Source organism: Calidris pugnax, unplaced genomic scaffold (assembly GCF_001431845.1).
Source record: "Calidris pugnax isolate Ruff unplaced genomic scaffold, ASM143184v1 scaffold435, whole genome shotgun sequence".
In the NCBI taxonomy this organism is placed as follows: domain Eukaryota; kingdom Metazoa; phylum Chordata; class Aves; order Charadriiformes; family Scolopacidae; genus Calidris; species Calidris pugnax.
The window spans coordinates 2546570-2567549 of NW_015091240.1; the positions used below are offsets into that span (position 1 = coordinate 2546570).

At 42.7% G+C, this 20980-nt stretch overlaps 1 protein-coding gene across 26 annotated transcripts in view; it reads right to left on the reverse strand.

Annotated features, from left to right (window-relative positions):
- Positions 1 to 863: 863 nt before the first annotated feature.
- Positions 864 to 20980, reverse strand: part of TNNT3 (troponin T type 3 (skeletal, fast)) — a 30912-nt gene continuing 10795 nt past the window's right edge. For 5 of the 26 annotated variants that reach the window (XM_014960047.1, XM_014960046.1, XM_014960043.1 and 2 more), the window contains 9 exons: positions 10381 to 10399; positions 9499 to 9544; positions 8825 to 8941; positions 8420 to 8497; positions 8048 to 8161; positions 7725 to 7834; positions 6765 to 6855; positions 3759 to 3799; positions 864 to 1267 (listed from right to left, as the gene is read on the reverse strand). In XM_014960047.1, the coding sequence (XP_014815533.1) occupies positions 1219 to 1267; positions 3759 to 3799; positions 6765 to 6855; positions 7725 to 7834; positions 8048 to 8161; positions 8420 to 8497; positions 8825 to 8941; positions 9499 to 9544; positions 10381 to 10399 (665 nt within the window). In that variant the 3' untranslated portion in view covers positions 864 to 1218. Of the gene's footprint in view, positions 1268 to 3758; positions 3800 to 6052; positions 6094 to 6764; positions 6856 to 7724; positions 7835 to 8047; positions 8162 to 8419; positions 8498 to 8824; positions 8942 to 9498; positions 9545 to 10380; positions 10400 to 14512; positions 14534 to 14924; positions 14937 to 16137; positions 16150 to 18715; positions 18731 to 20079; positions 20092 to 20980 lie in introns of all 26 variants that reach the window. The other 21 variants (XM_014960025.1, XM_014960021.1, XM_014960023.1 and 18 more) reach the window with 12 other exon arrangements.

The window sequence follows — 20980 nt, forward strand, 5'->3', positions numbered from 1 at the left end:
TGAGGGTGGTGGGACACTGGACGAGCTGCCCAGAGAAGCTGTGGATGCCCCCTCACACTGGAAATGTTCAAGGTCAGGCTGGATGGGGCTTTGAGCAACCTGATCTAGCAAACACCCTTCCTGCCCACAGCAGGGGGGGTGGACCAGATGATCTTAGAAGGTCCCTTCCCACCTCAACCACTACTATGAATCTATAAGGCCACAGCATGTGCTAACAGAGAGCCAGAGTGTGAACGTGGGCACTGGAAACAGCCAGAAGTTTGAAAACATGGGCGAGAACCACCATTCCTGGTGGGCTGTCCTCCAACGGGGCATTTCAAGGGTTGGCAAGGACAACAGGCCCTACAGAATAGCGCACATCCCAAATTTAGTAACAGCCATTTGTGTTTTGACATCTCCACTGAATTAACCAAGTAATTCACGCTTGAGTATTGGGATTTAGTATTATACGTAGGGTAACTGCCTCAATAAACATTTTAATGTAATATTTGAATGATTTCTTCTCTATATTGTACTGTGATTTGTCTGCATTTAAGAAATTCTGTGTACTGAAAATACTGCTTCTGTGGATTTGTTTCTTTTCCCGATTCTTTGATTCCCTTCATCACTCAAACTTGTAAGTCAGTATCAAGTACATTTGGCATCCAGATTATGAGCATCCCCAGAACAGGGTCAGCTTTTGTTATCTGCCTGTATGGTGGCTGTAAAACAGACCTCCAGCCCGGGTCTTTGTGGATGATACTGAGCTTCATTCCCAGGTGTAGAGCTGGATCAAATGATATTAAGTAAGGATTTGGAACAACTCCCAAATCCCTGCAAAATGGGATGCCATTAAATAAAGTATGAAAAATCATTCCAGCGAGTTGTCATTTGGAGTAGGTACTGGTCGCACTTTATTTACAAAATCCAGAGATTTGTACACAGCAATCTACAGGACAGCATAGGGCTGGTATCAGGAGGATAAAGGACATGCTTAGCAAGAATTGAAGATGCCAGCAAGGAGTCATCCAAGTTTCACAAGGAACCTGCTTCCTTTTGACTGAGGAAGCCACCAGACCCCTCCAGGAAGAAAAAGAAAAGCAGCAGCAATAGCCAACCCAGGCTGATGTTGCGATTTTTGTTATCGTTGAGGCGTGGGAGCACAAGTGATTGGTGAAGAAAGAAAGAGGAGACCAGCAGGGTTTCTGCACACCGCTAAGGGCCATCCTGCCTGGTTCTTTACTTCCAGCGCCCGCCAACCTTGCCCTTGGCTCCTGCCTTCTTGCTGCTACAATGCAAAAGGAAAGGAAAACATGTCAGCGTGATGGAAGTGGTGGGGCTCTGTAAGCACTGCACATTTCTGACTCTCAGATTGAGCTGCTTTCACTTCTCACATGTTGGGCATATCTGCCATAGAGCACATCCTGAGAAAAATATTGTTGATATTGTGGAAGGAAATACCTCAGGTTCTTAGTGAAAGGCCAGGATGTGCATGCCTGAAAGAGGTGGACCCTTCCAGATTCCTGCATTATCAGGACAGAAGTCCATGTGGTCTCGAAAGTAAATTACAGACCTGTCCAGCCCCAGACTTGATGTTTCCTGAATTCAAATCTGCTATGATCTGGATTTTAGGATTTAGAGCTGTTTCTGGTGAAAATTTGTTCATTATCAGGGACCTCTGGTCAAATGCCCCAGATGGTCTAGTCATCTCGTAGTGGAGACAAAAAGCTGAGAAGTAATTTAAATACAACTATGAATTGCTTTGCTCTAGCGAAGGCAGAGTGGGTTCTGTCTTATATCGCAAGAGCAAGAGCCTCCAAAACAGTTCAAACAACTGTTTAGGCCTCCCCTCGTATCAATATCCCCGTCTTGCTTGCAGTGTGTGTGGGAGCAGTCCAGCTACACTCCCCACACAAAGCACCTGAGGCAAACTCTGCAAATAGTATCTTCTTGCACACAGAAGGGCAAGCCTGCATGCAAGCCACTTACCTTCTGACGGAGAAGCAGGCACGCCTGGAGTCAGAGAAGGGCCAGGCATGAAGTTAGTTGGGTTAGATTCTGCACCGGCTCCCCTAGGCAGTACCTTGGTGTTTGGGGCTCGGCGCACCACCAAACCTTTCCATCTCACACACGTGATGATGAGGCTGCTTCTTGAACCAAAGCACATGCAAACTGGGGGCAGCTATTTGACATGGCAGAGCATGGAGTTGGGGGACAAGCACAAGGTGGTGGGGTCTTGCTGTCAACAGAGAGACCTTCTTCAGAACCACTGGTTCCTCCAGGGAGCAGAAAAAAAATGTGGACGACACATCTGGGGAGATTTTTGTGTTGCTGTCCCATGGATTGGTTCAAGAGCACTAGCCATATTTACAGAAATAAGTAGCACAGCGACACAGACGTACACAGAGTGGATACTTTACCTTTTGACCAAGTTAGGCTTGGTCTATTTGAAAAAATTGATCTTTTACATGAGAGAGAGCAGAGCGTTTTCTGCTTATCTTAAATTCATCCCAGTGTCCCTTTTGCCAGCCTTTCCACAAGTGTAGGAGCTGCATAGCTCCTCAAACGAAGGCAGAGTCCTTTTATCTCCATAAGCGCCTGTGATGTTTGATGTTATGCCTAACCTTTAGAGTGTGCTTAAGGAGACTTAGTAAAGTCTGAAGCAAAAGGATCACTTGATCCTTGTATAACACATTAGCAGACACTGCTTTGGAATGATAAAATCCAGTGTGGGTAGAAATTTAAGTGCACAGAAATCACACGAGCTGTGGGCTTCTCGGTGCAACATTTTCAAATGCTGTCCTGAGAGAGTGCCATGCCTTTTGGGGGAACAAGCATGCAGTAGTGGTACTGCCTGATGTGGGTGGTGTGGTAGTGCCCCTCAGAAGAGCAGCAACACCCAGACAAACCATGGCATTCTTCTGCAGCTGTGCATTCTACTGAGGTTTTTCAGCCTACAGCTCTGTACAGAAAATACCACGGGAAGGTCAAGCCTTATGTTTGGCGTCTACGGACAACTGAGCCCCCAGTGTTACATTCATCTGATAAGGCAGGGTGGCTTGAGGAAGTGGGAAGGCAGTCTTTAGTCACTGCTGTCACCCAAAGATGACACCAAAGACCACCACTTCATTCCTAACATGACTTTTCTAAGAAGCTACAGAAACACAGTGAAGATCAAATCCCACCACTTCAGAGCTCTTATCCCTTGCTTTCCTGCAGTTCCTTCTTTGTGTCTACTAGTTTTCTACATGCCCTAGGCCCCAGGCTTTCTCTAGCTCTGGTATCTCATAGGTTCACCTAGTATAGTTTAAGATATAAAGACTCAAAAAATCTAATGAAATAGAAGTCTTGTGAGGAAGGAAAGTGGGAGAGAGATGATGAGTGAAAAGAACTCACAACAGTAATCCCATGATGTTAGTCTTGTTACACACCATTCCTTACAATCTTAGCAACCACTTGTTTACTCTCCATAAACAAGGGTTGTATTCCCTCAAGTATTCAAAGCACCTCAGTCAGGTGTTTGAAAACCCCCAAAATAAGCAGATGGAATTTTTTTGGACATGGTGTGAAGAAACATGATTTTTTTTCTTGTTAGCTGTTACGTTCACTTCAGGTTCCCCTTCATTTTCTCAATGTAAGGCAGGGTGGGAGTTGCCCTTCCATCCCTAGCCTCATTTCATTGCAACAAGAAAATGTTGGTGTTGAGGCTGAAGCGACCACTTTGAACACTGAGAAGATATCCCCAAGCCAGGAGCTTGGAAGGGGATATAGGTACTTACTGCTTCTGAGCCTGATCAATCCGGTTCCTGAGGGTGACAATCTGCAAACAACATACATGACGAGGGTTTTTAGAGATAAAGAAACCTTGTTCCCTCACAGAGAGGGGAGTTTTACCTGCTGAAGTGCTGGAAGCAGGTGCCTCTGGTTGGGATTAATACTTCCTTTGAAATAAAAGCTCAACCTTGCTTGAAGGAGAGAAATGTTGCTCCTTGGCAATAAATCTGCAAGCCCATTTCATACGTCAAGGGAAAGAAGAACTAGAATTTTATAACCCTTATTAGAAGAGCTCCTATGTATACAAATTAATCTCCTATGAACTCACGTGGCAGGCAAGTGAACCAGAATGAACATCCCCCTGGCCAGCTGGAAAGCTCTTGCATGGCCCCATCCACTTGTATGTGTCAAACCCCACCTTCTCACTCTTCCCCTACCGCTACACATTCAGAAGTATATAAGCTGTAAGAGCTTTAGTAAATTTTGGATAGGGACCTCAAGAATGGTCACACATTCTGCTGAAGGACCTTTGTTTGTTGGGAGAGCAGGAGGGGAGGAGCTTGCAGCAATCACCACCTTCCCAGCCACTCATCTCATAAGATAAGTTAACTTTTAAAGGGGCTGAAGAAGAAAATATTCAAGGAGAGCTTGAGCAACCACGGAGGTAAACATTGGAGTTGAGGCTCTGAACACCTTCCCAAGCTCTGTAGATGCCTGCAGGTCACTAGAGAGTCTGTCCTAAAAGACAGAGCATCTCTTTGTTTAGCCATAGGTAAGCTGCATATTTTGACCTGACACACTGGAAAGCAAACACCTACCTTGCACAGGATGAGCATCTTATGGCCTGCCTTAGCACCTCAGTCCTGGCCCATAGCCCTGGACTCACTACTGAAATCCTGTGACTCTTCCAGCTCAGGTACTGGAAAAGCCCACAGAAACTAGGGTGTGATAGAGAACCCTCTTTTGTCACTTCACCTTCTCATTTGTAACCGAGTCAAGGTTCTACCTAGTTTTCCTGGGGTTGGAAAAATGCACTTGCCAAGACAAATGTTTTGCTTCTGCTTTTGTTATAATTCAGTGTTCTCCACTGGCTCTGCAGGTCCAAGAACTGATGACCCAAGAGTGAATATTTTAAGTGGCACATAACATTTCCCACATGCAAAATGAAAAAAAAAGTTATACATTCATGTTGGCCCAACAACGGGGATTTCCTGGCTCAGTGTCTTTCCATGGCAAACAGAAACAGAATAAGAGACTGAAACATTTGCGGGAACAGGACAACACAAAGGAGGAGAGATCAGCAGATCAGTTGCTTTTGTACTTACTCATGGAAGTTTTAATATCTGCAGCAGAGGTTTATATTGTTTTTTGCAACTGAGCTTTTTTCCCAAGTGTTGAGGAGAACCAGCTGTCTTCAGTTTGACCCAAGGACTTAAGACTTACCTTCACTGATAACCTTGTGATGGTGACTATAACATTCACTCTCCAATGAAGCACCAAGAGCAACAGACACTAGAGCTAAAGAACAGCTCTGCTCCTGTCTGTCCCAGTTCCTTCCTTTGTCTCTCCCTTGCATCCTTGGTTGTGTCTCCTTCATTCCCTTTGCTGTTTTCACTTACCTTTCTCCTCATTTTTTTCCCTGCTATAATTTTCCCTTTTGTCTTCAGCTTTTCCTTTCCCGTTTATTGTGCATTTTTCTTCTGTTTTGCTCATTCTTTGTACTTCCTCTCCTTGCTTTTCATCAGCAGCCACCCATGTCTTGTTTATGCAGAGGTTTCATTACCACAGCATATACGTGTCCCCTGACACTGCCTTAATTCCTGTTCCTCTACACCCAGCTGACCTGTTGTCCTTAAGCCAGCCCTCCAATATTTTGGATCTGGATAAGCGTGTGGCCACAAGGTGGAGAATCCTTCCAAGCTATTACACACATGCATCCCTGAGCTTCTGCATGTATCCCAGATGCATCATCGTGACTCGCCCACACGTGTAATACCAGAGGTTTGAATAGGGGATTATTTTAGAAATGGTCTGAGTGGGTTGCATGCTCTGTTCTTTAGCCACATCCCTGATGGACCCTGACTTTTCCTAAATTACTGCTTCATCTCTTTTCAAAGAATGGAAGGGGAGAGAAAAAGGAAGTAAAGGGAGAGACACAAGATCCAGTTTTCTCTTTTCTCTCTGCATTTGGAGCCAGGTGCCAGTTTCTGTCTGGCACCTGGCCTCTGACCATGCGGCAGGCTCATGCATTTCGTAGCCTTTGCTGCTGCTGTTACACAGGCAAGTTCATCGTACTTACAACTTGGAAAGCTCCTGCAGCCTGCAACGCATTGTTAAAATCTAAGAGAGATTGAGATAGTTACATTGGTGTTGCTCATTCCCTGTCAGCATGTGTCTGTGTGATTGGGAATTAAAAGGAGAGCAAGACAGAGAGAAATCCAGTAGGATTTCTCAGCCACTAGAACTTGACATAGGTAAGTGCGGCCCTGTCCTGTGACTGTGAAAGAAACACATTCATTTTCTGTTACCATATGACACTTCAGGCAGATGCTCCTATCTGGAGACAGTTTTCAGTGACTCCAGAGAGCTCAGTCCACAGGGAATCTGTCTGGGATGGGAATAAAACTTACAACGTTCAAGTGTGAAATCAAAGATGGGTTTAAAAGTATTACTTTGCAATGGAGATGTGTGAATTGAGTTACTGATTGGTCAAGCTAAATAAACAAGATATGAACAAGATGTATTTGGGAAGAGGGTGGAGAGTCCATTTTCTATTGGGATTGCCTTTCCATGGGAAACTGAAAACCTTGAGAGTGGTCTATTCAATTTCAGCCTAAAATGTGAAAACCAGTCCAAGAATGTATGTTAGGGGAATGCAGTACCAAGTGTCTTGCTGCTTAAATATTGCAAAAGGGCATTGGAGACACAAATGATGTCTCCACGTGGCTTTTGCCACAGAGATTTTTACATTTTGGACCCAGTGCCGTTAGCAAAATGGCTGCTCAACTCACCTCGTATTTTTTCCTCTTGATCTGCTCTGTAAAGTCATACTTTTCCGTCTCCAGCTGGTATAACCAGTCCCACAGTTCCTTGGCCTTGTCCCTGTGTGTTTATGGGGAAAGGAAATTGGGAGAAACACATCAATCATATATTTTCTACCGTTTTCATATCATTAGTAAAGAGGCTTTTTACATTTGATTTATGCAGTTCACACATCTTCCTGAAAACCCTTTCCATCCTCTGAAAGCTACTCACCATTTTCAAGGTCACATTTTTCTCACCTTCCCACCAGAGAACCTTTAGACTTGTACTCTTGCATGTGTCACACACTAACATACTTCCTATAGATTTAATTTCCCCCCAAACCCTTAATGAAAGAAAAAAGTCCAGGGGAAACAGACAAGAAGGAAGGAGGACTCTGAAGGCCACCCAGATGAGCAGAGCAGCTGCCATTGCACAATCTTATCTGTTTCAGGGCTGAAGTAAGCCAACCTCATCTCTCAATCATGCATAAGTTCCAATGTGTGGAGTCCAGACTATCATCTGATGACTGCTCTGCACCAGAGCACTTAGCTCCCAAGCTTCCAGCCTCCGTGGAGACCCATACTCATACCTTACCACTTCAACTCACCTCTGGGAATGTTACAGATACCAGTCTGTAGGTTGGTTCAACTACACCTAGAGCTGGGTTTAAAATTTGTACCTAGTCTCATAAATGACTAATCCTAATTAGCAAGAGAGGCTAATGGAGGTATGCCAGGAGCGTGGCTAGATGGCTATTTCAACAATTCCCCATATCCCCGTTTCCCCTCCACTCTCCAGATCAAGGAAGGGCACAACTTAACACTGTCCCATGATGAATTTCAATGAAGGTCCCCTCCTCTACCTTATTTTTTCACTAGAGAAGACTCGGGGACACTAAAACCAAATATCAGTGGATTATATTCAGTAGGTCAGGATGAGCATGTCACCTCAGCTTGTCTTCGTTAAGATGGTCAATGTTCAAGGGCTTGCGCCTCTCTGCCAGGACCTTCTTCTTTGTCTCTCTAGCTGTTTGCTTCTTCCCTCTCTTCTGATCAGCCTATTTTCAGAACATCAATAAGTGTCAGCTTGCAGACATTCAGACTGAATGAAATTATTTCAGTGACAGAGCATGTAAGACAAGCTGCTAGGGATCAGATGAAGGAAAGGTGAGCTGTTTTCTCAACTTGTAATAATGACTGTTCCCAGTCGTGGGAACAGAACCCTGTGGTTTAACACTTCAATATTTATTCCACCAATCCATGCTTTTTACCTTAGCCAGATAGCTGCTGTATGTGGCACCCATGGAGGACAGAGCCTTCTTCTTCTTGAGATCATCCTCAGCCTTTCTCTTGGCATCTTCTTCCTCTCTCCGTGCCTTTTCCTCCTGTGGAGTGAGACACATAGAAACAAGTTAATCCAGGGGAGACTCACAGCTTCCCTAACAGGCAGTGTCACTCCAAGAAACGTGATCAGTTAAGCATGTTGATGAGAATTGGCAACTCCTGTTTCCTGCCCTTGCTTTAAGAGAGTGATTATTTCTTCTCTGGACTGAGACAGGCAGAATCTGTAGGTTTTTTGCTCTCTCTGGAGATCTCCCTGAAATTTGATGCTGAGACAAGGAGAGAGATGCAAAGACACTTACCGCAAGTCTTGCCTGACGCTCCTTCTCCTTCTCAGCCCGGATTCTCTGCTGCTCTGCTCTTTCAGCTCTGCGCTTCTCCTGCAAGAATCAGTGGCATTCAGTCATCACTGTGGCTTTATCTACCTCCAGTGTTACATCCCTCACTGATAGCTTTGGTTCATAGAGAGTGAGCCTCCTGCTCCCTTGCCAGAACATGCAGAAGGGTCTCGCGTACAATTCCCAGACATAAAACTGAGAGAGGGAACAGACGTGGGAAGAAACTATTTGGTGATGACTTGAGCAGTCCCTTCTGTACATGGCAATACAGCTTTCTGCCAAGCTCTGGCAGTGGACTGATGGATTCAACTTCTCATCTACAGCAGATATCTCAATCTAGTACAGGAAAATGGCAGTACAAGGACTCACAATCCTCTCCTTGAGGGCAACCAGCTCTTCCTCTTCCTTTCTTCTGGCTTCAAAGTGGCTGTCAATCAAGGCCTGCAGTTCAATCAGGTCTTTGTTCTGCCTTTTCTTTTGGATGTCCTAGAAGAGCAAGAAAATGCGTTAAGCCAGCCCATAGTGCTCTAGAAACATGCTGTGGACATTCCCAGCACACTTCCTACACAGAAAAAACAAAGCAGAAAATGTCTGCAGGTATTGGTGGAAATCCATGGGAATAGCTTAAGTGGCTGTTGATGCAGGTCAGAGACTCATCCAGGTGACAGTCAGGGGCCCAGAAGGGAACAGCCTGCTTTATTTCAACATGCAACTTTCAAACCATTTACAGCAATGGGACAGGGGATCTGAGAGCTCCTAAACTCTTATTTTTCCTTTCTTCATAGATTGGCTTCAAAGATTCAAGGAGGGGAAAAAAAAAAAAAAAAAAAACCAAAAACCACACACATGAATTAATATTTTAATCAAGTCATTTTACTTGAGCAGAGCCTTTCACTAAAAAGAGGCAGCAAAGCATCCATACTTTTGTCCTTGACTTTATCCTCAGCAGTATCCAGTACAGGAGGAGTTATGGGATGGGGGTTTGGACACGTGTATGGCTCAAATACAGACAGACAAACACAATCAGTCTCAGGAATACTTACATCAAAATCTACTTTCTCACCCTCCGGTATCTTAGGAGCAGTTAGTCTGCAAAGAGTCAAAAAGAAAAAAAAAAAAACCCACCAGATTTTCATCTCAAAGAGCAGGCAGCTTTTTAAATATCACATCCTGCCCTGCCCTACCCTGCCCTGCCCTCAGGAATGATGCTGACAAGGAGAAATGTTGATGGAGATACAGAGGGGTGAAACAGCAAGTCAATGGAAAACTACTCCAGAATAGCACTAAGGATCTTTGTCCTTTGTGGAAGGTCATGCAGGGCAGGGAGTTACCCTTAAAAAACCTTTTCATTCCCAAAGCCTAAGGTCATTCCCTGCCACACAGAAAGACATTGGCCCATGTTTATTTTATTAGCGTTGCTTTAGCATCTCAAGGCCACAGCTGAGATATGTTTTGGGAGACATGCTCCTTTCTGGGCAGCTGGTGGAGTGGGAAGGGAAGGTGCTGGGTCCCAGAGCCAGAAGGTGCATAGGAAACCTTAGTTAAGCTCAAATCAGCCCAGACCAATCTTTGCCATCCTTCCTACTGTCAGCAATCCTGGATGGGTAGTTTCCCAGCTGAAGCTTCTCCACAAAGGATTTAGTGTTGAGCCATCTGTATCTTGAGGTACTGTGAGATAACTGTGTCTTGGACAGTTCACAAGTCCTTTGACTCTATCAGGAACTGGTCTTAAGTAACTGGCCAGTAACTACTGCTAAGGTATCCTCTGGCAGAAGCAGACATCCTGGAATGGCATGCAGGAAGAGCTGGATGTTGCACAAGGGGTAATGGCTTCTAGCGCCCATTTGCCTAATAGACAATCTAAAGGCTTCTGCTAGGTCAGAAGAATTATCCCAGGGTTTTGATCCCCTGCCACTCATACTTACTTTATTCTGGGCTTCTCCTCTGTATTTAGAAACATGGAGCAAAACAGGAAGGGAAAAAGAGGGAGAACAGTTAGAACAACAGACATCATGCCAGCTGCTAAAGTAAAAAGAGGGGAACTTTAATCTTAGGGGAAACATCCCAGAGAAACTGGTTAAATCTCAAGCACTTCCAAAAGAAATACACACACTCACACACCCATTTTCCTATGAGTGAATCTGGTTTTACCCTTGAAACAGAATTTGGGAGAAAAGAAACAAGAGACTGTATAAAAGTCCCAAACGTAGCATCTGGAAGGCAATGGTTTCATGTAAATACTAAATTATTTTTCTCAAACCATCCTGACCAAAGCTCTAAGGAGGACAGCTGGGCTGGAGGATAGAAAAAAATGTTTCCTTTTTCAATCAGCACTTCTTTTGCTAAAGATAACTTGAATTCAAAGTCATGTCAATGATAACTAGGCTTTGCCAATTTTGCTCAAATGCCTCACATGGAGGCCAGGAGAGGAAAAGCTTCATGACACATTTTCTCCAGGTTCATTGACTCCCAAGATAGCTTAGAGCACGTGTCCCCGAGATACCTTGGTGCTGTGGAGAAGATAAGTATAAGCTTCTTCTGCACTGCATGGTGCTCCTCAAACCCAGCTTGGACAGGCCATCCTCTCTTAGCGAGCATCCTCTCCTGCTGAGCTACATGCAAAATTCCCATGGGTGTTAATGGGAATGATCTTTGCATCTCCAGGAGAGGTGTAATGCTCTGATAGGCAGGCTAAACCATCACAGAGACTGTCAGCTTGGGCCCTCTGGCAGTCAGAAGTGTTCCCCTACAACAAGTGACCTTTCCCTGGCTCTCCCAGCACAGAAACGTGCTGTCTTATGAGTTACTTGTTTAACATTTGTGCTTGTGATCAATTCCCCTCCCTGCTATGCTTTTTAAACTTTAGTTATTAACTCCAGTGTAATGCCTGTAAGTTCAGCACTGTTAATCTCACAAACGGAAGTTAAACCTATGTGTTTTTTCTGGCCCAGTCTCAGAGGGACCCAGGTTGACTTTCATAACCACACGCTACGTTTGATCTTTCAGGGATGCTGCTGGATACTGCAGTACAAGAATCTCCCTGTGTTGCTTTGGTGAGAGGAACTGAGGTAAAAAGCTCACAGCCTATTGAATCTGGTAAAAACAACCAGCTTTATCAAGTAAAAGTAAAACCAGCCTCCTTCAGTCGGGGTGCACAAACCCTGATAGCCATATCAAGATACAGAAAGCATATTATATTTTTTTAAATGCTTATTTGCATCCAGCTGTTTTGTGACTGATGGAGGAACTTGAGAAGAGCAAATGGAACAAAGTCGGATGAAATAAATGAACCATCTTCAGAGGAAAACATAGCAAAAACTGATACTGGAAAATATTTAGTGGAGACATCAGTTACAAAGATGTTGGATAATAAAAAATGAGGAAGTGGCTGAAAATGGGTTATTGAGGTCATTACAAGAAAAGATGTAAGAGATCAGAAACAAAACTTTCCTTTCTCTCACACTTTACCCTCCCAATTTCAGTAATGAAATTTGGGGGGTAGACTTTTCTCATTTACTTCAAGAACACTGCCTCCCAAAACATCTCAGTTGAGGCCTTGAGATGCTAAAGCAATGCTAATAAAATAAACAGCATGTAATTATAAAAGTGTTTTAGAGCATTTGTTTAAAGGAAGCCACAAATCATTCCTGAAGAAAAATACCATTAGGATACAGTGTACTTCTGTATTTCTCCAGTTATTTTTCAAGTTGTTTTGCTTTTCAAATAGCCAGTGAGCTTCTTAACCCATTAGATTAATTTTGGGTTTTTTTTATCTGGAGAGAGGAAAAGTATTCACAATTAACCAGTCTAGGAGGGATTTTATTCACACAGGATTTCCTTCCCTCATGACATACACAGATAATTTTCACAAACGTCCCTGTTTAGCTTAAAGCTACCAGCTAGTAACATTTTATAGAAAGGGAGGGGAAAAAGTAGATAGTGAATGACTGGTTTTGTTTGTTGACCTTGGTTGCCAGGATCAACACCTGTCTGTCAACGACACTGTGAATTTTGTTTCAGCTGCCACCAAATTGGTACTTTAAACTTCATTAAACCAACAAACAATTGTAAAAATAAAAATAAAAATTAAGGTTACTTGTTCTTGGAATAAGATACTGTAGTTAAAATATTTAAAGGTACCTCCAGAAAACCAGAGAAGGGTATAATAAGGAAATAGAAGGCCTTATTAGAAAATTAACAGTAATAAATCTGTCTTTTGCAGTGCATGACCCAGCATAGTCCATACTCTATGCACCAAAAGCAGTCCAGGGATGTGATTTATTTTGAAATGCATCTTCTTTCAAGACACCAAGTCGAGGAACTGGGCCAAAATTTGTTGACAAGCAGGAATTGTCATAGCAAATTCCTGTTCCTGTGGTGGATTTTGAGTGACATTCTGGTCACTCTGCCCATGAACCATGGGGCTGCTATGAAATCCCCACATAAAACCCTGCCGAAGAAGGCAAGAACCACTGGAAATCCAAATTCACTGCCCTGGTGATGAGAGAGTCTCTGAGTTTCTGGTTTCCAAAAAGGTTAGTGCAGGGAGAGTGCACACCACTATAAACATAACCTCACTTCCTCCTGCCCAGTCTATGAGATATTCACACAGTGCTCCTCCTTTCTGTGAATCCATCTGAACTGCCATTAGTTCATTCAGAAATCCCTAAACACCCTCCCTTAATCCCACTTCTCAGAAGCATCATCTCTAACTCACAGTCTGTCCTTGAAAAACAAAAATCAATATGCTATTAAAAGTAAAAGGAAAGAGAGTGAAAAGGGAGAGAAAGGGGATCAGAAAGGTCCTCAGGGTATTTCCCTAAATAAGAAAAAAGCCTGAAAAGTGAGCAAGAAAATTAAAACAAACGAACAAAAGAAAAATCTACAAAAAACAAAACAAGGAAACAGAAAATGCAGGGTGGGTTCAAGTGGCACTGGGCTTTATCTTTGGAAAGAGCTAGCCAGGTGTTCTATGGGTTGTGGCAGTCAGAGGGTCTTTCTGTACATTTAAACTGGTTTTGAATTTGGCCCAAGGGCCTTAAGTTATCTTGCCCTCATAGGAGAGCCAAAACTGACTCTGAATACATTTAGATTTGGTGGTTTTTACATTAGTTTTGTTCCCATCCATGTGCTAAAGCACCCACTTAACCAAAGACTACAAAGACTATCTTAAGCCAATGGCCTGCCCCTCCAGTATGAATAAACTTATTCACATGCTTGATGTTTACCAAAATTTTAAATGCTTGGCTGGAGCAGAAGCTTAAATATCTATATAGGCAGGCCTGGAGACCATGACCTTCTAAAGGTTGGGTGAGGAAGGCACGTCTATGTGGAGCTCAGCTCTATTTCAAGTATGTCACTGTGATTTAAGAGGTGCTTTCCTGATTTTTGAGGGATAGAGAAGGTTTGCTGATGAGAGGTATGACACAACAGGTTCTAGCTAAAAGACAAGTCCAGAGCAAGCTTCTAGAACTTGGTTTTCGCCATCTAATATTCTAATGAGAATGTACAGCCTTCTCAATACAACAGTGACTCCCCAAGGGTGATTGGATACGTGCAGTAAGCAATTCTTTGCGGCAGAGATGTTTTGGCCCAGTTCCTGAGTTCAAAATCAGGTGAGGAACAAAAGCAAATGCAGAAAAAAAAAAAGAATGAGATGTTAGAAAGATGATGTTGTTGTCCTAAGACAACACTGAGCTACCATCATAGTATTCGCCGCCTTCATCAGCTGTAGGTTGAAGGATAAAAACAAAAGAGAAGAAGCACAGTAGTCAATCCACAACCAGTACTGTTCTCCTAAAAGCAACTTTCCCCACTCTCTCCCTGCTATGCTGGGAACCTCGGATTCTCCGGAGATCAAACAAGAAGAAAAAACACCTTTTTGGTGATTTGGTTTGGCAAACATAGAGCCTTTTTCTCCATGTTCATCCAAAGCCATCCAGAGAGACCACTTCCCTCCCGTGCTCTCTTTGCTCTTGAACAAGGTCAGTGTTTTTAACACTGTTTCCCCAGCACTGAAAGAGAAAAAGGGTAAGAGTTTGTAGGTGCGTCACATACCTTCTTCAGGGGCTTCCTCTGCTGTTGTCGTGGTACAAGCAGTGATGGAAAGACAGGAAATAGGAAAAAAAAAACAGAACAGATATTTAAAGCTCTTGGAAGCCTGAGTAAGAGACCAGGGAATGCATGAAGGGGGGGAAAAATAAAGGAATTAGTGAATTAAGGCAAGGAGAAAAGGTATCTGGAGAGGCTGTCAGGAGTTAACAATGCTGTAAGGTTAAAGTAGTAGTAAGCATGGAGATTAAAGGAGAAAAGGGCTGCAAGTGATCATTGTGGTTAATATTTGTTTCTCTTGTTTTGTTCTCTTCTACCAACCCAAGACTCCTGTTCTCAGCTCTCACTCACACACAAAGACACACATCCACACTTGTGCTGCAGCTAGAGGGAGTAAATCAGAAGTCATGTCACATACCTGGCTCATGAACTTCAGGTGTGAAGTGTCATGGAACAAGGTGCGATGGAAAATAAGAGAATGAGAACGAGAAACCTGTTATTTCACACACCAAAGAGCTTTTGAGCCAAAGGGGAGGAGGGGCAGAGAGGAAAAGGGGAGAGGGGGGCGAAGTTATGAAGTAAACCTGGGATAAAATAAATTAATTACATTTGAAATAGCATATAAACAGAAGTCACAGGACAGGAAAATAATTCAGTCAGGTGAAACAGGCAGATTTACAATAATAACACAGTGCTTAAAATAAACCCTATAAGCATTATCTGACATAAAGCACAACCTGACAGAACAGCGTACCAAGGTTTACCCTGATTTGAAGTATGCACATGAACATTGTCAGCACTCTCAAAGTGCTATTAGATCCATCCTTTTCTACAGCAGTATTTCACGTGTTTGAAATAAATGCAAAATGGTTCGGAAACCTGCTGAAATACCTGCATCAACGTGCAGCTAACTTCCAAAGAAGCTCAGATCTCTTTTCCAGATCTATGGCTAAGGCCATTTTCTTCCTTGAAGACAATTGGGATGTCTATATAAGTCTACAGCTGTTCCTGACATCCATTTGCAATGGAGAATTACAAATGGATTATTTGATAGGAAGAAAAGGTTCATTAAAAGCCCATGCAGCTCTACATTTTATTCTTCTGGGGTTTTTTTGGCAAAGCAAGAATTGATCAGCAACGTGGATTTGCAGGGCAGATTTTGCTTTTCAGCCATACACACATTTCTGACTATCTTGCAAAGCAGGGATGAAAATTATGCAAAATCTCACACTATTTAGATTCCCTGTGTACAGTTAATGGGCAAATTCTGCCCCAAGCTTTGAAACAAAGCTTTCACGATAGGAAGAAACATTCATTCTCCTACCAGAGTGCAAAATTTAACCCATTTCACAAGGACACTTTTTGCTGAGCTACTCCTTCACAATAGTATACGTGTTGCCCTCGTTTTTAGTAACATTTTCATGCAACAGGTAAGACTGCTCCCACTTAGTGCTGATTACATTTTACTGAGAAAAAAAAAAGAAAAATTAAAAAAAACAACCACCCCAAAGTCATGCAAGTTGCAAGCTATCATTAAGAGAGGTTGTTATCTCCTGTCACCTTGTATTCATTTCCCACGCACACTGTCCCAGAAGACAGACACTGGGGGGTTTAGAAGTTAAATCACATACCTGGAGGGGGGGCTTCATTTAGTAGGAAGTGTCAGGGGAAAAACATAGGAAAGGAAGATAAAAGAATTAGAAATAAGTTATTCAGGAGGGGATCACCTCAAACTTTGGTAAGATCGGGTTGTAGGAGTATCGTTTCCAGACTAGGTTATAGGGATAGAGTGTTAATAAGAGTGGAAAAGGAGAGTAATTACATTGGGTTTATGAAGCAAACAGGGAGGGGATGCCATAGAAATGAAAGACAAGAGGAATTTCAATGTTGATGAATTGCAACAATTTAAATCATGCAAATATATAAAGAGTGGGCAATTGTAACAACATTGGTGATCCTTACATTTTAAAGAAAACATGCCCAAGAAAAGAGTTTTGCACGTGTGCAGTGTAACCTACATCTCAGCTGTGCGTGTGCCTGTGTAGCTGTTGGAGGAGGTGTGAGGACACGAGAGCTACTGCAAGGAAGTAAGGCTTTAGATATATCTCTGTGGTTGTATCTGAAGCTCCATCATCTAAGATCCTTCACTGGCAAATGTGAGGCTTAGCTCTGCAGAACTGGAACTATTTGGGTCTACACAGGGCTTGTCTCTGCTGCAAAGGGGCAGAAACCGCTGGACCCTGCATGCCGGGGTCCTGCTGCGGTCAATGCCTGCCAGCATAAGCAGCTCGTGTTTCTGCAGCTCTGCCCCCGCCACGGTACAGTACCAGCCCTAAAAGCTTTCAGGGGCATTAAAATGTTTCTTCTAAGCTTCTTAGAAGGTGACTTTTCAGTTACAAACAATAATTATATTTGCCTCCTATAGGGAAAATAAATTTTAGGGAATGGTAAGCATGGATTGATTCCTCATGACTGTTTTTCTTCAACATCTTCAAATTCCTATGTACAGGAAGTGCTTCAGGTTAACACATAGGAATTTAGATGTCACACACGCGTGCTCAGTTAGGTGGAAAGTGTCAGTGAAGAAAAAAAAAGGAATTAGAGCAAGAATCACACAACAGCAACAACTCTGAACTTGGTGTAGGTCAAGGCTGTGACTTAGAAGATGCATTAGACAAAGACGGCATTAATAACAGAGAAACTAATCATACAGTGATACAAGAAACTTCCTCTGACACAAGAGTCTTCTTTTAAACTTGTTATATTTATGTCTTCTTTATGAACTTTCCTTTTTGTTACACTTTATGTTACAGAGGGAAAGGAAAACATGGGGAGACTGGTATGGCTTTAACGTTAATCAGATTACGTTAATACCTGGTGTTTTGCACAGATTTCAAGCCTGTGTATGTCAAAGCTTGAGACCAACACTCAAGTAGTGAGTAATAATTCAGTAAATATGCAGCGAAAGAGGTACAGAGGCAGGCAAAGCAGCTGGGATGGTAGAAATGACCTTTAACTTGTGCAAACCAAGGTCAGAAAAACCTTAGGAGCAGATAACAGACAAGAATGAAAATGGCTAAAAGGAGAAGAGAAGGACGTGAAACAAGCAGCAGTGAGAACAGGAGAGAAATGAGAAGCAGCGCACAGATGGATGTTGAAGTGTTAAGTCATGCAAAAATCAATCAGACAGCTTTCACCTCACTCACTTCAACCCTGGCTAAAGTACTGATCTCATCTAAACTAAGAGGCTGGTCTCCCTCTGTGGACAGCAGAGTGAAAGAGCTGGGGTGGGCAGCTGCTGAGATGTGACTGCTTTCATAATGCTACTCCAAATGGCACAGAATAATTCTCACAGACAGTTTAGAGGACGCTGCAAGTACAGTTTCTGCTTTTCCAGATAATAAACATTATAACATTCCCGTACGCAGTATAAGGATGGCTCCAAGTCCAGTCAGTGGCTATTAATACAGCTTATACATTTAAATACTTGTTTACAAAAATGTTACTGCATTTTTCATGCAACAGTTAGCTCTTATCTTCAATATTACACATCACAGAGCAGAGGAAATTATTATTGGTGGAAGGTGTAAGGAAGCTGCAAATTACAGTTTATCATTAATATTTTATATTTATCTGTTTTCTTCCACCAGTTTTGAATTCCTGAGTATAATATTAGAGTTACTGGTATATTTTTCCTACAGAAACCATAGTTTCAATTACATTTCAATATTTGAGAACTCATGTAGATTCAGTTGATATTTTGGTTAAAAAAATGGGAAGTTTCAAATCATAACAGGTTGCATAGATATTAACATCTCTAGAACAAAATCTTTTCATTTTTGGCCTCATGGCAATCTCTCATTCCAGATTCGTTCTTGCATTACATCATATATATCCCATATTATCCATAAAGTCAGTGCTTCAGAAGCATCTCAAATAGAATTTTGATTTCAAAATTTGGAAATCTTGCATAGAACAAAGAGGGAAAAAAAATGTTGGAACAAAATGTTTTGTTTCAACTAAATAAAAAAACTAATTTTCAATAGCTGCCAAACAAGACTTTCCTTCCTTTTTTTGTTGTTTGTTTGAAAAGTTTCCATTTTGTCCCAATTCAGAAGATGACCCAATTGTGAAATTGCCAAGTGCAACTGAATTTCCAGCACACAATAACCCTTCAGATTGACGCAGAGGAATTCAGAAGTCACATACCTGGTTCATGGACTTCTTTAAGAGGGAAGTAGCAGGGAAGGAGATGCAAAGAAAGATAAGAGAATTAGAGCAAGAAACAGAGGATGATTAAAAAAAAACTTACACTTTTTTTTAGCCAGGGTGGAGAGGTTAAAGGGATAAAAATCATTAATAAGATTAAAAGAGAAATAAAGGGCACATATGGATGTCCATTAGAAAATCATGGAGAGGAAGGACAGGGGGTGTTGGGAGATAAAAGATGCAGGTGACTAACACATATATTCATAATGTTATAAATCAACTGCCATTGGCAGCCTTTGGTTAACAAAAATGTTTACTTGTTTTTAAACCAAGTCCATTACCCATAGGTTTGAATGTGCAAAAAGGGAATAGACAATCTGTTCTTATTCATGTGCATAGAAATCCCGGCCTCTGTGGAAATCAATGGGCTCGGAGGAGCTGGCATTGATTTCCTTAGTGCCCAGGATTTCACCACTGGTGTGTAGGACCACACACCAATGGGGAAGGTAAGTACGAGCGTGTCACTGCTCTCCAACCTGCAGGATAAAGTATCCCATGAAAGCCTAGCCGGACATGCAGAGGAGGGGGGCAAAAGGGGAATTGAAAGGTAAATGGGGTTGGGCTGGCAGGCTGATGCTTTAATAAGCATAACCAACTATTTTGCTAATCACATAGGTTGTCTTACCAGATCTGGACTTTAATTCACATAATAAAATCAAGCAAAACTGCAACCCTGATACCCCCAGTTGTGCATAATGCACATTAACCCAGAAAAATACCAATAGTTAAGGAAAAAGCATGCAACTACATCTTTTCTCTGGATTGGCATTTTCTGCAAATACGCTGCAACCAAAACAATACCGCTTGGTCCAATCCTTAGCCCATGAGAAAACTACATATGACACAGTGTCACTTGCTGCTCATGACTTCAAGATGCCAGTCTCTCCACATCAGCAGACTATCAGCCACCAAAGCGAGTTTTGTCTCTGCGCGGTGGCGGGGGGACAGGAGGAAGAGGTGTCTGCGACCGAGGGACGTGGCATTGCCACAGGGCACGGCTGTGCCACCTCCAGCCCCGCTGCGTGGTGTAGAGGAAATGCTTTTGGGAACACTATCATACAGATAACCTGGTCAGGGAAGTCAGAGCGCTGGGGAATATACAAGCAATCCCCAGTCTGTGCTGCGGGCATTGGTTTCACAACAGTGGTTAGTGCCTGTTACTCATCATGCCTCTTATTCTACGAGAGCGAAGCAGCTGTCAGCGAGCACACAGAGCATAGTTTTGCATCCTCTCTTCTTCAACCACCTCCAGAATTCCTGCACACGTTACTGCTTCTGACAGAAAAAGAGGAAATGGTGCATACCTTCCTCGTGAGCTTTAGCGAGTGGGAAGAGTCACAGAGCAAATGCAAAAGAAGACAAGAACATTAGAAGCATCAGAACATCCTTCACTCATATAAAGTGGAGGGGAAGGGAAAGCCTGAGAGTATATTGCAAGGAAATAAAATGAATAGGGAGACAAAAGCACTATAGAAGTGAGGGCACAAATGGGCTGAGACATTAAAAGCTGATTTAAGTGGCTGTATCAGATGATATTTCTCTTATATGCACATTCCTGCAGTCCTGCATAAAGCCCAGAGCAGCATGCCATTTCATGGCTCTCCCAAGTGGATTTACAACCCGAGGCCAGCAGGTTTTTGGTGGCACGTGGCTGCATGTACTACTGTGATACAGTGGCATGGAAACTCCATTGCACGAAGAACACCACCATCCTTAATCATTTGCAAAGCTCAAGCATCAAATTTGTCACCAGTTGCTTTATACAACAAGGTTTAAGCTGAAAAAAGGGATGTGGAAAGGCAGACGTAAGAACATCAGCCCAGTAAAATCCTCTCTGCAGCTGCTGTAGCAGCAGACCAACCATGGGAACATCTGCACATCATCCAGAGTCCCAACCCACCCTAATTGGTCCAAAACAAGCCTCCCAGAGAGACCCAGCCAGTCTTGGAGTGAAGGCTTTTCAGTCTTCATCCTTTTAAGAGGTTTACATTTCCTAGAAGTTTTCACACATTTTTTTTTCTTAATGCAACAATTACCACGTAGCATTGCCAGTGCGTTCAGTGTCCAGACAGAACATGAAGGGAGTACAAAAGACAAAAGGGTGACAAGTTTTATTCTATATTAGTATGTCTATTTTTAACTCCTATTTTCTTTTACCATCTTATGGCTTACTGGCCAAACCAGAGCTTACTCTTAAAATTCAGG